This window comes from Polistes fuscatus, unplaced genomic scaffold (genome assembly GCF_010416935.1).
Source record: "Polistes fuscatus isolate 324 unplaced genomic scaffold, CU_Pfus_HIC Scaffold9, whole genome shotgun sequence".
Classification (NCBI taxonomy): Eukaryota; Metazoa; Arthropoda; class Insecta; order Hymenoptera; family Vespidae; genus Polistes; species Polistes fuscatus.
Window position 1 is genome coordinate 505974 of NW_025113173.1, and position 16094 is coordinate 522067.

Sequence of the window (16094 nt, forward strand, 5' to 3'; positions counted from 1 at the left end):
CTTCTACGACCAACTACAAAATATAGTCGGATCATTACCAAATAACCAACAAATAATAATCCTTGGAGATTTTAACGCCCGCATCGGAAATGAAATAATACCTGGAATTAAACAAAGGTTCAACGAAAATGTGTTAAATGATAATGGAGAACTTATGACACAATTGTGCACATTTAACGAGCTAAGGATTAACAATACATTTTATAACCACAAAGAGCACTACAAATTCACATACAGCAACACCAGAGGCTTCAGATCCACAATTGATTATATTGTTACCAATAGATACATTCAACCACACCAAATACTAGATATCAGGACGTTAAATTCCGCGAATGTAGGAAGCGATCATAGCCCGCTACTAGCAAAAATAAGAATGAAGTTTAAACCCCAAAGCAATCTTGCCCGAGCAACTCAAGAATCGAAAATAAACATCGAGTCACTATGGAACTTACCAACTAAACAACTATATGAGAACAGATTAAAGGATAAAATCGAAATAAACCCAATAAAAGAAGAAGATAATATAAACACAGCCTGGGAAAAACTGAAAACTAACATTTTAGAAGCTGCATATGAAGCCCTGGGAACACGAGCTGTAAAAAGCCGGGCTAGAATGATCAAAACTCCTTGGTTCCGCCCAGAGATTAAGGAAATATGCAAAAAAAAGAAAATAGCATAAATTAACTATAGAACATTACGAACACCTGAATCATACGAAATGTATAGACGAATCCGGAATCAAACAACGACATTAGTAAGGCAAACAAAACACCATCATTGGGAGATTTTTTCGAAGAGAATGGAGAGTGACTTTTATAGACTCAAAAACAAATCTAGCGCTTTATTAGAAATCAAAGAAAAGAGGTCAATGAAATGGTCGAAATAAATCAGATCACAAAAGAAACCTGGATTAGTTATTTAACAGAACTCTATAAATCAGAAGAACCCCAAGTGGAACTAAATACGCCAGAAATAGTAACTAAAAACGACATACAAATTGAGCCCAGTGATGTAGAAACAGCTATTCGAAAACTAAAGAATAGGAAGAGCTCAGGGCAAGATGGCATCCCAAACGAATTACTAAAATATGGTGGCCAACGTCTCACACAACAGTTAACATTCCTAATACAAAAAATACTATACCAACACAGAATACCTGACGAATAGCGAACTAGTACAACTATAGGTATGTTTAAAAAAGGAGACAAAAAGCTGCCTACAAACTACAGCGGAATAAATCTTTTAAACACTTCATTAAAACTAACAACAAAGATTATAACGAATAAAATTAACAGCTTAACGAATCTAGAAGACGAACAGCAGGGATTCAGATCAGGCAGATCGTGCACAGACGCGGTTTTCATCATAAGACAGATAACAGAAAAATCAATTGAATACAACAGACCAGCATATATGTGTTTCATTGACTTAGAAAAGGCATTCGACCGAGTGCAGTTAAAGGATGTTATACACCTCCTCTATAACCGGCAAATTCCGAACAATCTTATCAAGACCATAGAGGACATCTATAGAAACAATAAGATCCAAGCAAAGATAAATGGCGCCTTGACTGAACCGATTGATGCAGGTCGTGGTATCCGACAAGGGGATTCCCTAAGTCCCCTGCTTTTTAACATCATTATGGACGAAATAATAAGAAACGTAAGACTGCTAAAAGGATATAAAATGGGCAACGAAGAAATAACCATCCTATGCTATGCTGATAACGCTGTATTAGTGGCCGAAAATGAGGATGATCTACAACGTCTACTACACCGATTTAACTGCATAGCCAAATCATTCAACATGAAAATATCGGCCCAGAAAACTAAATGCATGACAACATCAAAGACACCGTTAAGATGCAAACTGGAAATTGAAGGGAAGGTTATTCAGCAGGAAATGAGATTTAAGTACCTAGGAATAGAAGTCTCAGGATATGGTGATGTCGAAGCAGAGGTAAGAGAACAGACAATGAAGGCATCCAGAATAGCGGGTTGTTTGAATGACACAATATGGCGAAACAAAAACATGGACATAGAGACCAAAGCAAGAATTTACAAGGCAATGGTAAGACCTATTATGTCATATACCGCAGGAACTCGACCAGACACGGCGAAAACGAAACAATTACTAGAGACAACCGAAATGAGAGTACTTCGCAGAATAGTTGGAAAAACACTGCTGGATCGAGAGAGAAGCAAAGATATAAGAAGAACATGCAAAGTGGAAAATATCAACGAATGGATACTAAAAAGAAAAAAAGAATGGAACGAGCACATCAATAGAATGGACAACAGAAGAATTGTCAGAAACTTTCACAATTGTCTGCAATTATTTTTATAATAATAATAATAGTAAAAAAAAAATATCAAAATGACAGTCTTGGTAAAATGCTCTTGAAGTTGGTTTGAATTTTGTAACTACGCTACCTAAGTGACGGCATGTGGACCACCGCCGAGCTTAGTTAGTTTCCGCCTAATGTATAGTAATTATGAGAGATTGACTGAATGAATTTTGGATTTTGGTAAATTACATACCGTTTGATAACCACAGGCTCCCGGAATATTACCTTTTTATGTAAAAATAATTTTCTAACGAATTTTTGTTGAATCATTATCAGACAAGATAGTGTAATAAATCACGTAACAGAAGTAAATAATAAATCGTCCAAAAATAGACGTGCTAGAAAAATTCAAGTCATTTCAATCTGACCTATAATCCAAACACTTCTTGCATCTCATTTAATGTATCTCGTTTATCCACTTTATTAGCATAATACAAAGCCAAACAGAGGGAAGGGACAAAAAAGAAGATTTCTTTAAGAAAAAACTATGTTTATTACACCGATTTCCTTCTTCTATTTATTTAAATTAGTATTATTACGCACGGAATAAATGAATAGATAAAATAGATCTTTTTGTCGTTTTGATGTTTCGATCGTTTGATGTTTTTTTCTTAGTTTCTGTTAAGACGCAAAAGATACAAGAATTAACTGCGTAGTATCAACTTAATATCTGTTCTTAGCAAACAAGAGAAGATCCAGAAGTATTTTAATACTATTTGAAGTTGTTTTATAATTTATAATTTGTTAAACTAAACATGTTGTATATTACTAAATTTTTTACTCCAATAGTAATAATGATACTGTTATTTTATTTAATCAAATATATATCAGATAAATTTCGTGAACATAACATGGTAAAAAAATTTTCGGGACCTAAAGCTTACCCTTTAATTGGAAACCTGAATATATTTCTTGGTGATTTAAAAGGTACATTTTTATTCTATTTTTATAATGTCTATATTTATGCGATCTCTATTGAATGAATTTGTCTTACAATTAGAAATTTCTCATAAATTAATGAAATTATCTGAAAACTATTCTTCGCCGTGGCCATTGTGGTTAGGCCCTCAATTAGCCCTAATCTTCGATGATCCTGAAAGTATTGAGGTAAGATTTATCAAATTTACTGCACTTCGTTATAAACGGTTTGCCCGAATTAGATTTTCTCTTATTTCGGCTTTTTTACATCAATTTTTTGCTTTCTTTTTAGTTTCTATTAACAAATTCTAACGGTTATGAAAAAAGTTCTGTATATGACTTTATGAAACATCTTTTTGGTAATGGAGTGTTTACTGCACCAGGTAAACTATAAGTTCACACGTGCTATATATATATATATATATATAAGGATCTCTCTTTGTCTCTTTTTTAATAAATAAATATATAGAAAAAAAACATTATACAAAATTAAAGTAAGAAATATTTTCTTATTCAAAGCATCCATATGGAAGATTCATCGAAATATCTTACATCCAGTATTCAAAGAAAAAATGGTTTCAACTTATGTGGACTTAATAGTAAAAAATTCAATCAGACTAAATAATATTTTAGAAACTACTAACGGAAAAAACATAGATTTCATGCATTACGTACATCTTTGTACGTTGGACATCATATATGGTGAGATTTGGATATTCTGAAAAGTTCAAATATATGTATGGAACTATTAAAATTTTCTAAAAATTATTTTTCTTATACTGACAGATAGCCTATTGGAAAGTGATTTAAATTTGCAGAGCAATCCGGATTGTAATCTTGATAAATATATGTCGAAGTAATAATTAGTAAAATATTTTTTTATTTGTATTGTAATCTACTATTATTGCATATTTGTCCTCTTATTGTGAATTTTATTTTTATTTAGAGCGATGGACATAACTATACAAAGAATGTTGAAATTCTGGTTACATCCAAATATTATATTTAACAATTCATCTAAGGGAAAACGTCTACAAGAATATCTTTCCCACATTAATAAAATAACGAGCGAGGTATAAATAAAACGATTATTCACACTTTTAATTATCTCAATTTTCCTCAATATATTTTTCTAAAAAAATTAATATTTTATTCATGTATAAAACTTTCATTCCTCAAGATTATAAAGAAAAAGAAGGAGTCAATGCACAAGGATAACTTTACCCAGGAAGGAAAAGGTCCATGTTCAAGTAAAAATAACCATTTGAAAAATTATTATTTTAATAATGTATTTATAGAAGAATGCTTTTTATAATAATTATAAATAATATATAATTATACTCTTCTCTAATTAAAGGAAAAGATACCAGTTCATTTCTAGACGTCATATTTAAATCGCTTTACGAGTCCGGAGAATATTCGGAGGCAGATATTCGTGATGAAATAAATACAATGGTTTTTGCAGTAAGATGAATTTATTTAAGATTATTTAAAATTTTTTTTTCATTCAGTAAAAGTAAAAAACAATTTGTATTAATTTTTAGGGAAGTGATACTGCCGCTAATTCGCTAACATTTTTATTTTTAATGTTAGCCACGTTTCCGGACATTCAAGTACGCTCAGATACCACTTATGCATTATTATTTATTATCTTTTAAAAATCAATTATATTTTCATACAAAACTTGTATCATTTATTCGGCTTTTTCGATTCCAGAATCAAGTATACGAAGAGCTGTACCATTTGTACAGCTCAAGCGATCCAAATGAGGTTCTTATTACAATGGAAGATACTAAGAAAATGAAATATCTTGATCGAGTCATCAAGGAAACATTACGTCTGTTTCCTGCAGCTCCATTTATTGCACGGAAACTATATAGGGACACAAGAGGTATATTTACATATAATAAAATATTTTTTAGTATATATTTTTGTCCATTGACATTAGTGTCTTATATAGTAATAATATGTATTTATTTATTTTATCAAGTGAATGACAATGTGATAATACCAAAAAATTGTCACGTAGTTATTTCAATATTTTCACTGCACCGAAAATATAAATATTGGACTGATCCGTTAAGATTTAACCCGGATCGGTTCTTGCCGGGAAATTATAACGAGAAATGTTTTCGTCCGTTCAGCTTTGGGAGAAGAGGATGTATAGGTAAAGGCATATTTTTACCCATACTTGAATTAGTACTCTAAATAATTGATCAATAAAGTATTTGTTATTTTAATATTTCTTTTTTAGGTCAAAAATTTGGCATGACGCAAATGCGGGTAATAGCTGCCACTTTATTGAGAAAATTTCTTGTTCGAATAGACAACCCAGTTTCCGTTGAAAATATTGACCTAAAATTCAGAATAACTTTGCAACCAGCTGAAACTATATTCTTGAGATTTAACAAGCGATAATATTTATAATTTTTGTTGATATTATTTTCCTAATAAAATAATTGTAATAATTAACTGTACTAATAAAAAATAATTTTTAAAAACTATACTTTTCCAGTTTTCATTTAGGATATCATTAGGATATTCGTATTTTAACAACAGAGGATGCAATTTCACAAATAGACTGAAAAATAAACACATTAAAATAAAAATTCAGTATATTACAAAATAACTCGAGTAATACTTAAATTACTTTTATCGGTAAATTGGTTATAATGAGTATATTTGAATTTATTCGTAGAAATCAAAGTATCACACACCTCACACACACACACACATATATGTTTATTTTTAAATGTCATATAAAGTTATTACTTTTGAGTGAGATGAATGATTTTCATCGTGCATCTTCGTTATACGATTCTCATGGTCTGAATGGTGTCAAAAATTGTGTGGAAAAAAAAAAGACGAAGCCTTTCCATCGAATTTAATTTAAAATTTCATTGTACTCTGTTTTTTAGTTCGCATTTTACTATCACAGGGACTAACTACTCGTTTGTTTGTTTCTTTTTGGTCTTCTTTTGTTATTTGCTACAATCGTATTGGTTGCGAATTTAATTAAAACTTTTTTACTGTACAAAAATTGTATGTAATATTACTCATTATTAATATATACAACATTGATTATTAGTAACAGACTCCAACGCTATGTACGGCTGCAAGAAATTATGTGATCATCAAACGTATCACTTCCTCTTTGTCTCCCGCAGCGTTAAGTAATTGTACACACGAACAGTCAATTTTCCCATGTTTCACTATTTTGGTCCTTCGAGCTGGATGTGTCCCGTACTGCACGTGGTTTCCTCTTTCACACCCGAAATCTTCAAGAATATTCTCGCTTTTTGTGAAGAGGATCCAGTGTTTTATCCATGTGTTTATTTTTCAGTCTATTTGTGAAATTGCATCTTTTATAGTTAGGAATACGAATACCGATATCCTAATAATATGTTTGATTAGTAACATAATAATGACAACAATGATAAATATTATCTCTTTTTAAATCTCAAGAATATAGTTTCAGCCGGTTTCGTAGTAACACTGAGTTTTAGGTTGACATTTGCAACTGGTATAGGTTCGTCTATTTGAATAATAAATTTTCTTAATACGGTAGCAGCTATTGCCTTCATTTCGGTCATGGCAAATATTTGACCTGAAAAACCAATAATCAATAAAAATGTACTTAGCCGATCGACTGTTTAGAATTCTATTTCAAGAATGCATAAACATGTGCTTTTACCTATGCATCCTCTTCTTCCAGTGCTGAACGGAATAAAACATTTAGAGTTATATTTTTCTGGTAGAAGTCGATCCGGGTTAAATCTTAAAGGATCAGGCCAATATTTTTCTTTTCTGTGTAGTGTATATATCGAAAAAAATACCTGACAGTTTTTTGGTAATATAACATTGTCGTTCACTTAATAAAATAAATAAATACATATTATTACTACATAAGACTGTAAACTCAGTGGGAAAAGAAAAAAAACAATAAAAATTTTATTATATATAAAAATACCTTTTGTATCGCGCTTTAGTGTTCGCCCAATAACTAGTGCAGGTGGGAAAAGACGTAGCGTCTCCTTGATGACTCGTTCTAAATATTTCATTTCCTTAGTATCTTCCATTGTAATAGGAACCTCATTTGGATCGCTTGAGCCGTACAAATCGTACAGCTCTTCGTATACTTGATTCTGGAATCGAAAAAGCCGAATAAATGATACAAGTTTTGTATGAAAATATAATTGATTTTTAAAAGATAATAAATAATAATGCATAAGTGGTATCTGAGCGTACTTGAATGTCCGGAAACGTGGCTAACATTAAAAATAAAAATGTTAGCGAATTAGCGGCAGTATCACTTCCCTAAAAATTAATACAAATTGTTTTTTACTTTTACTGAATGAAAAAAAAATTTTTAATAATCTTAAATAAATTCATCTTACTGCAAAAACCATTGTATTTATTTCATCACGAATATCTGCCTCCGAATATTCTCTGGTTTCGTAAAAGGATTTAAATATTGCATCTAAAAATGGACTGGTATCTTTTTCTTTTTTAAAGGAGAATAATAATATTTTATTTATTATTATTATAAAAGGTATTCATCCATAAATTCATTACTAAAAAATATTTTTTAAAATGATTATTCTTACTTGCATGTGGATCTTTTCCTTCCCGGGTAAAGTTATCTTCATTCATTGAATTCTTCTTTTTCCTTATAATCTTAACGAATATAAAAGTTATATATACATGAATAAATTATTATTTTATTTAAAACTAATATATTTTTTTGATATTTGACAATTTAAAATAAAAATGGTTTCTTGGTATTTTTACCTCGTTTGTTATTTTATTTAAGGGGGAAAGAATTTCTTGTAGCCGTTTCCCCATAGATGAATTGTTAAATATAATATTTGGATGTAACCAGAATTTCACTATTCTTGTTGCAACTATGTCCAACGCTCTAAATAAAAATAAAATTCACAATAAAAATACGAATATTCAATAATATTAGATTATATTATAAATTTAAAAATATTCTTCTGATTATTACTCTGACATATATTCATCAAGTTTGCAATCCGGATTGCTCTGCAAATTTAATTCACTTTCCAATAGGCTATCTGTCAGTACAAAAAAAAACAATTTTTAGAAAATTTTAATGTGTCCATCTATATTTTTTAGAATTTCCAAATCTTACCATATATTATATCCAGCGTACATAAATGTACGTAATGCATAATGTCTACGTTTTTTCCGTTTGTAGTTTCTAAAATATTAGCTAGTCTGTTTGAATTTTTTATCATTGAGTTCATATACGTCGAAACTTCTTTGAATACTGGATTTGAGATTGTTCGATGAATGTCCCATATTGATGCTTTAAATACGAGAATATTTCTTAATTTAAATATTTATAGTATCTTTTTTATATATTTATTAATTAATAAATAAGAAAAGAGAGATTCTCATATATTCATGTGTAGGTGTGTAGGCATTATATGCAATCATAAAAAAAGAAAACTATTTTAATTAGCAAGCGTCTAAAAGACATATTTAAAAAATACTGTATTACAGTAAAGTATACATAGTTTTTTTTATTAATTAAGAAGAAAGCATGTGAACCTATAGTTTACCTGGTGCAGAAAATAATCCATCACCTAAAAGATTTTTCATAGGGAAATATAGATAACTTTTTTCATAACTGCTAGAACTTTTTGATAGAATCTAAAAAGGAAAACAAAAATTAATATAAAAAAAAGCCGAAATAAAAAAAATCTTATTCGGGGAAATCGTTTCTAAAGAAGTGCAGTAAATTTGATAGATCTTACCTCAATATTTTCAGGATCATCCAAGATTACGACTAATTTTGGGCCAACCCACAGTAGCCACGGCGAAGAATAGATTGTAGATAATTTTATTATTTTATGAGTTATATCTAATTGTAAGACAAATTTATTGAATAGAAGTCGCATAAATATAGATATTATAAATAATAAATAAAAATATACCTTTCATATCACCAAGTAATAGATTCAGATTTCCAATCAGAGGATAAGGCTTTGGACCTGAGCATTTTTTTACCAATTTATGTTCACGAAATTTATCTGATATATATTTGATTAAATAAAATAACAGTATCATTATTACTATTGGAGTAATAAATTTAGTAATATACAGCATGTTTAGTTTAACAAATTATAAATTATAAAACAACTTAAAACAGAATTAAAATACTTCTGGATCTTCTCTTGTATGCTAAGAACAGATATTAAGTTGATACTCCGCAGTGACTTCTTGTATCTTTTGTGTCTTAACAGAAACTAGGAAAGAAACACCAAACGGGAGCCTATTTTAAGCAAAACCAATATAGTAGTGCACTCATTTGATGATCCAACTTCTGAATTTCAGGTGTAATCCAAATTCTTTGATCTAAGGGTAAGTAAACGACGCTGAATCGAATGGTGCTAATTTTTTTGCAATAAAATGTGCCTCGGAATAGGACTGATCCACAGATGACGACCCAAGCAAGGAAAAGGACAACGAAAAGGACGAGTTGGAAAAAAAAAACACATAATATTTCTGGCTACCTGGAACATCAAATCATTTAATAATAAAGATCAAAAAACCCTAAAAGAACTGAAAGATAAAAAAATTGATATATGCGCCTTACAAGAAACCAAAAGAAAGGCAAACGACAATTACAATACGATGACTACTTAGTGATCTATAGTGGGGTAGAAAAACAAATCAGAGCAAAGAAAGGGGTAGCCATCGCAGTGACTAAGAAGTACAAAAACAACATACAAGAATATAGCTACGTATCTTCACGAATCTTGGTTGTAAAAATGAAAGCGGAAGACCTAAAATTAAATATAGTGTCAATTTATGCACCCGAAGATAATAAATCAAAAGAAGAAAGAGAAGCCTTCTACGACCAACTACAAAATATAGTCGGATCATTACCAAATAACCAACAAATAATAATCCTTGGAGATTTTAACGCCCGCATCGGAAATGAAATAATACCTGGAATTAAACAAAGGTTCAACGAAAATGTGTTAAATGATAATGGAGAACTTATGACACAATTGTGCACATTTAACGAGCTAAGGATTAACAATACATTTTATAACCACAAAGAGCACTACAAATTCACATACAGCAACACCAGAGGCTTCAGATCCACAATTGATTATATTGTTACCAATAGATACATTCAACCACACCAAATACTAGATATCAGGACGTTAAATTCCGCGAATGTAGGAAGCGATCATAGCCCGCTACTAGCAAAAATAAGAATGAAGTTTAAACCCCAAAGCAATCTTGCCCGAGCAACTCAAGAATCGAAAATAAACATCGAGTCACTATGGAACTTACCAACTAAACAACTATATGAGAACAGATTAAAGGATAAAATCGAAATAAACCCAATAAAAGAAGAAGATAATATAAACACAGCCTGGGAAAAACTGAAAACTAACATTTTAGAAGCTGCATATGAAGCCCTGGGAACACGAGCTGTAAAAAGCCGGGCTAGAATGATCAAAACTCCTTGGTTCCGCCCAGAGATTAAGGAAATATGCAAAAAAAAGAAAATAGCATAAATTAACTATAGAACATTACGAACACCTGAATCATACGAAATGTATAGACGAATCCGGAATCAAACAACGACATTAGTAAGGCAAACAAAACACCATCATTGGGAGATTTTTTCGAAGAGAATGGAGAGTGACTTTTATAGACTCAAAAAACAAATCTAGCGCTTTATTAGAAATCAAAGAAAAGAGGTCAATGAAATGGTCGAAATAAATCAGATCACAAAAGAAACCTGGATTAGTTATTTAACAGAACTCTATAAATCAGAAGAACCCCAAGTGGAACTAAATACGCCAGAAATAGTAACTAAAAACGACATACAAATTGAGCCCAGTGATGTAGAAACAGCTATTCGAAAACTAAAGAATAGGAAGAGCTCAGGGCAAGATGGCATCCCAAACGAATTACTAAAATATGGTGGCCAACGTCTCACACAACAGTTAACATTCCTAATACAAAAAATACTATACCAACACAGAATACCTGACGAATAGCGAACTAGTACAACTATAGGTATGTTTAAAAAAGGAGACAAAAAGCTGCCTACAAACTACAGCGGAATAAATCTTTTAAACACTTCATTAAAACTAACAACAAAGATTATAACGAATAAAATTAACAGCTTAACGAATCTAGAAGACGAACAGCAGGGATTCAGATCAGGCAGATCGTGCACAGACGCGGTTTTCATCATAAGACAGATAACAGAAAAATCAATTGAATACAACAGACCAGCATATATGTGTTTCATTGACTTAGAAAAGGCATTCGACCGAGTGCAGTTAAAGGATGTTATACACCTCCTCTATAACCGGCAAATTCCGAACAATCTTATCAAGACCATAGAGGACATCTATAGAAACAATAAGATCCAAGCAAAGATAAATGGCGCCTTGACTGAACCGATTGATGCAGGTCGTGGTATCCGACAAGGGGATTCCCTAAGTCCCCTGCTTTTTAACATCATTATGGACGAAATAATAAGAAACGTAAGACTGCTAAAAGGATATAAAATGGGCAACGAAGAAATAACCATCCTATGCTATGCTGATAACGCTGTATTAGTGGCCGAAAATGAGGATGATCTACAACGTCTACTACACCGATTTAACTGCATAGCCAAATCATTCAACATGAAAATATCGGCCCAGAAAACTAAATGCATGACAACATCAAAGACACCGTTAAGATGCAAACTGGAAATTGAAGGGAAGGTTATTCAGCAGGAAATGAGATTTAAGTACCTAGGAATAGAAGTCTCAGGATATGGTGATGTCGAAGCAGAGGTAAGAGAACAGACAATGAAGGCATCCAGAATAGCGGGTTGTTTGAATGACACAATATGGCGAAACAAAAACATGGACATAGAGACCAAAGCAAGAATTTACAAGGCAATGGTAAGACCTATTATGTCATATACCGCAGGAACTCGACCAGACACGGCGAAAACGAAACAATTACTAGAGACAACCGAAATGAGAGTACTTCGCAGAATAGTTGGAAAAACACTGCTGGATCGAGAGAGAAGCAAAGATATAAGAAGAACATGCAAAGTGGAAAATATCAACGAATGGATACTAAAAAGAAAAAAAGAATGGAACGAGCACATCAATAGAATGGACAACAGAAGAATTGTCAGAAACTTTCACAATTGTCTGCAATTATTTTTTATAATAATAATAATAGTAAAAAAAAAATATCAAAATGACAGTCTTGGTAAAATGCTCTTGAAGTTGGTTTGAATTTTGTAACTACGCTACCTAAGTGACGGCATGTGGACCACCGCCGAGCTTAGTTAGTTTCCGCCTAATGTATAGTAATTATGAGAGATTGACTGAATGAATTTTGGATTTTGGTAAATTACATACCGTTTGATAACCACAGGCTCCCGGAATATTACCTTTTTATGTAAAAATAATTTTCTAACGAATTTTTGTTGAATCATTATCAGACAAGATAGTGTAATAAATCACGTAACAGAAGTAAATAATAAATCGTCCAAAAATAGACGTGCTAGAAAAATTCAAGTCATTTCAATCTGACCTATAATCCAAACACTTCTTGCATCTCATTTAATGTATCTCGTTTATCCACTTTATTAGCATAATACAAAGCCAAACAGAGGGAAGGGACAAAAAAGAAGATTTCTTTAAGAAAAAACTATGTTTATTACACCGATTTCCTTCTTCTATTTATTTAAATTAGTATTATTACGCACGGAATAAATGAATAGATAAAATAGATCTTTTTGTCGTTTTGATGTTTCGATCGTTTGATGTTTTTTTCTTAGTTTCTGTTAAGACGCAAAAGATACAAGAATTAACTGCGTAGTATCAACTTAATATCTGTTCTTAGCAAACAAGAGAAGATCCAGAAGTATTTTAATACTATTTGAAGTTGTTTTATAATTTATAATTTGTTAAACTAAACATGTTGTATATTACTAAATTTTTTACTCCAATAGTAATAATGATACTGTTATTTTATTTAATCAAATATATATCAGATAAATTTCGTGAACATAACATGGTAAAAAAATTTTCGGGACCTAAAGCTTACCCTTTAATTGGAAACCTTAATATATTTCTTGGTGATTTAAAAGGTACATTTTTATTCTATTTTTATAATGTCTATATTTATGCGATCTCTATTGAATGAATTTGTCTTACAATTAGAAATTTCTCATAAATTAATGAAATTATCTGAAAACTATTCTTCGCCGTGGCTATTGTGGTTAGGCCCTCAATTAGCCCTAATCTTCGATGATCCTGAAAGTATTGAGGTAAGATTTATCAAATTTACTGCACTTCGTTATAAACGGTTTGCCCGAATTAGATTTTCTCTTATTTCGGCTTTTTTACATCAATTTTTTGCTTTCTTTTTAGTTTCTATTAACAAATTCTAACGGTTATGAAAAAAGTTCTGTATATGACTTTATGAAACATCTTTTTGGTAATGGAGTGTTTACTGCACCAGGTAAACTATAAGTTCACACGTGCTATATATATATATATATATATATATATAAGGATCTCTCTTTGTCTCTTTTTTAATAAATAAATATATAGAAAAAAAACATTATACAAAATTAAAGTAAGAAATATTTTCTTATTCAAAGCATCTATATGGAAGATTCATCGAAATATCTTACATCCAGTATTCAAAGATAAAATGGTTTTAACTTATGTGGACTTAATAGTAAAAAATTCAAACAGACTAAATAACATTTTAGAAACTACTAACGGAAAAAACATAGATTTCATGCATTACGTACATCTTTGTACGTTGGACATCATATATGGTGAGATTTGGATATTCTGAAAAGTTCAAATATATGTATGGAACTATTAAAATTTTCTAAAAATTATTTTTCTTATACTGACAGATAGCCTATTGGAAAGTGATTTAAATTTGCAGAGCAATCCGGATTGTAATCTTGATAAATATATGTCGAAGTAATAATTAGTAAAATATTTTTTTATTTGTATTGTAATCTACTATTATTGCATATTTGTCCTCTTATTGTGAATTTTATTTTTATTTAGAGCGATGGACATAACTATACAAAGAATGTTGAAATTCTGGTTACATCCAAATATTATATTTAACAATTCATCTAAGGGAAAACGTCTACAAGAATATCTTTCCCACATTAATAAAATAACGAGCGAGGTATAAATAAAACGATTATTCACACTTTTAATTATCTCAATTTTCCTCAATATATATTTTTCTAAAAAAATTAATATTTTATTCATGTATAAAACTTTCATTCCTCAAGATTATAAAGAAAAAGAAGGAGTCAATGCACAAGGATAACTTTACCCAGGAAGGAAAAGGTCCATGTTCAAGTAAAAATAACCATTTGAAAAATTATTCTTTTAATAATGTATTTATAGAAGAATGCTTTTTATAATAATTATAAATAATATATAATTAGACTCTTCTCTAATTAAAGGAAAAGATACCAGTTCATTTCTAGACGTCATATTTAAATCGCTTTACGAGTCCGGAAAATATTCGGAGGCAGATATTCGTGATGAAATAAATACAATGGTTTTTGCAGTAAGATGAATTAATTAAAGATTATTTAAAATTTTTTTTTTCATTCAGTAAAAGTAAAAAACAATTTGTATTAATTTTTAGGGAAGTGATACTGCCGCTAATTCGCTAACATTTTTATTTTTAATGTTAGCCACGTTTCCGGACATTCAAGTACGCTCAGATACCACTTATGCATTATTATTTATTATCTTTTAAAAATCAATTATATTTTCATACAAAACTTGTATCATTTATTCGGCTTTTTCGATTCCAGAATCAAGTATACGAAGAGCTGTACGATTTGTACGGCTCAAGCGATCCAAATGAGGTTCCTATTACAATGGAAGATACTAAGAAAATGAAATATCTTGATCGAGTCATCAAGGAAACATTACGTCTGTTTCCTGCAGCTCCATTTATTGCACGGAAACTATATAGGGACACAAGAGGTATATTTACATATAATAAAATATTTTTTAGTATATATTTTTGTCCATTGACATTACTGTCTTATATAGTAATAATATGTATTTATTTATTTTATTAAGTGAACGACAATGTGATAATACCAAAAAATTGTCACGTAGTTATTTCAATATTTTCATTGCACCGAAAATATAAATATTGGACTGATCCGTTAAGATTTAACCCGGATCGGTTCTTGCCGGGAAATTATAACAGAAATGTTTTCGTCCGTTCAGCTTTGGGAGTAGAGGATGTATAGGTAAAAGCATATTTTTATTCATTCTTGAATTAGTATTCTAAATAGTTGATCAATAAAGTATTTGTTATTTTAATATTTCTTTTTTAGGTCAAAAATTTGGCATGACGCAAATGCGGGTAATAGCTGCCACTTTATTGAGAAAATTTCTTGTTCGAATAGACAACCCAGTTTCCGTTGAAAATATTGACTTAAAGTCCAGAATAACTTTGCAACCAGCTGAAACTATATTCTTGAGATTTAACAAGCGATAATATTTATAATTTTTGTTGATATTATTTTCCTAATAAAATAATTAACAGTAATAATTAACTGTACAAATAAAAAATAATTTTTAAAAACTATACTTTTCCATTTTTCATTTAGGATATCATTAGGATATTCGTATTTTAACAACAGAGGATACAATATCACAAATAGACTGAAAAATAAACACATTAAACTATTAATTAAGTATTTTACAAAATAACTCGAAAGACACTCAAGTTGCTTTTATCCATAAGT

The 16094-nt window shown here is 30.4% G+C and overlaps 4 protein-coding genes across 4 annotated transcripts; 2 read left to right on the plus strand and 2 right to left on the minus strand.

The window, feature by feature from the left end:
- The first annotated feature begins 3077 nt into the window (after positions 1 to 3077).
- Positions 3078 to 5210, plus strand: LOC122525689 (cytochrome P450 4C1-like). The gene is made up of 11 exons (XM_043648610.1): positions 3078 to 3277; positions 3351 to 3457; positions 3561 to 3651; positions 3788 to 3970; positions 4055 to 4124; positions 4215 to 4341; positions 4449 to 4518; positions 4626 to 4732; positions 4813 to 4881; positions 4985 to 5105; positions 5191 to 5210. The coding sequence occupies exons 1-11, from the start codon at positions 3106 to 3108 to the stop codon at positions 5208 to 5210; spliced, it is 1137 nt and encodes a 378-aa protein (XP_043504545.1). The 5' UTR covers positions 3078 to 3105.
- Positions 5211 to 6604: 1394 nt separating this feature from the next.
- On the minus strand, positions 6605 to 8527 carry LOC122525658 (cytochrome P450 4C1-like). The gene is made up of 8 exons (XM_043648582.1): positions 8424 to 8527; positions 8060 to 8186; positions 7876 to 7945; positions 7666 to 7772; positions 7517 to 7585; positions 7239 to 7413; positions 6963 to 7139; positions 6605 to 6875 (listed from the first exon to the last, which is right to left on the minus strand). Exons 2-8 carry the CDS (start codon positions 8111 to 8113, stop codon positions 6712 to 6714), a joined length of 816 nt encoding a protein of 271 aa, XP_043504517.1. The 5' UTR covers positions 8114 to 8186; positions 8424 to 8527; the 3' UTR covers positions 6605 to 6711.
- LOC122525690 (cytochrome P450 4C1-like) lies at positions 8273 to 9369 on the minus strand. The gene is made up of 5 exons (XM_043648611.1): positions 9232 to 9369; positions 9052 to 9158; positions 8857 to 8947; positions 8424 to 8600; positions 8273 to 8346 (listed from the first exon to the last, which is right to left on the minus strand). Exons 1-5 carry the CDS (start codon positions 9362 to 9364, stop codon positions 8273 to 8275), a joined length of 582 nt encoding a protein of 193 aa, XP_043504546.1. The 5' UTR covers positions 9365 to 9369.
- Positions 9370 to 13227: 3858 nt separating this feature from the next.
- Positions 13228 to 15892, plus strand: LOC122525691 (cytochrome P450 4C1-like). Its single transcript, XM_043648612.1, has 12 exons — positions 13228 to 13427; positions 13501 to 13607; positions 13711 to 13801; positions 13944 to 14126; positions 14211 to 14280; positions 14371 to 14497; positions 14607 to 14676; positions 14784 to 14890; positions 14972 to 15040; positions 15144 to 15318; positions 15418 to 15593; positions 15681 to 15892. Exons 1-11 carry the CDS (start codon positions 13256 to 13258, stop codon positions 15591 to 15593), a joined length of 1347 nt encoding a protein of 448 aa, XP_043504547.1. The 5' UTR covers positions 13228 to 13255; the 3' UTR covers positions 15681 to 15892.
- Positions 15893 to 16094: the final 202 nt, after the last annotated feature.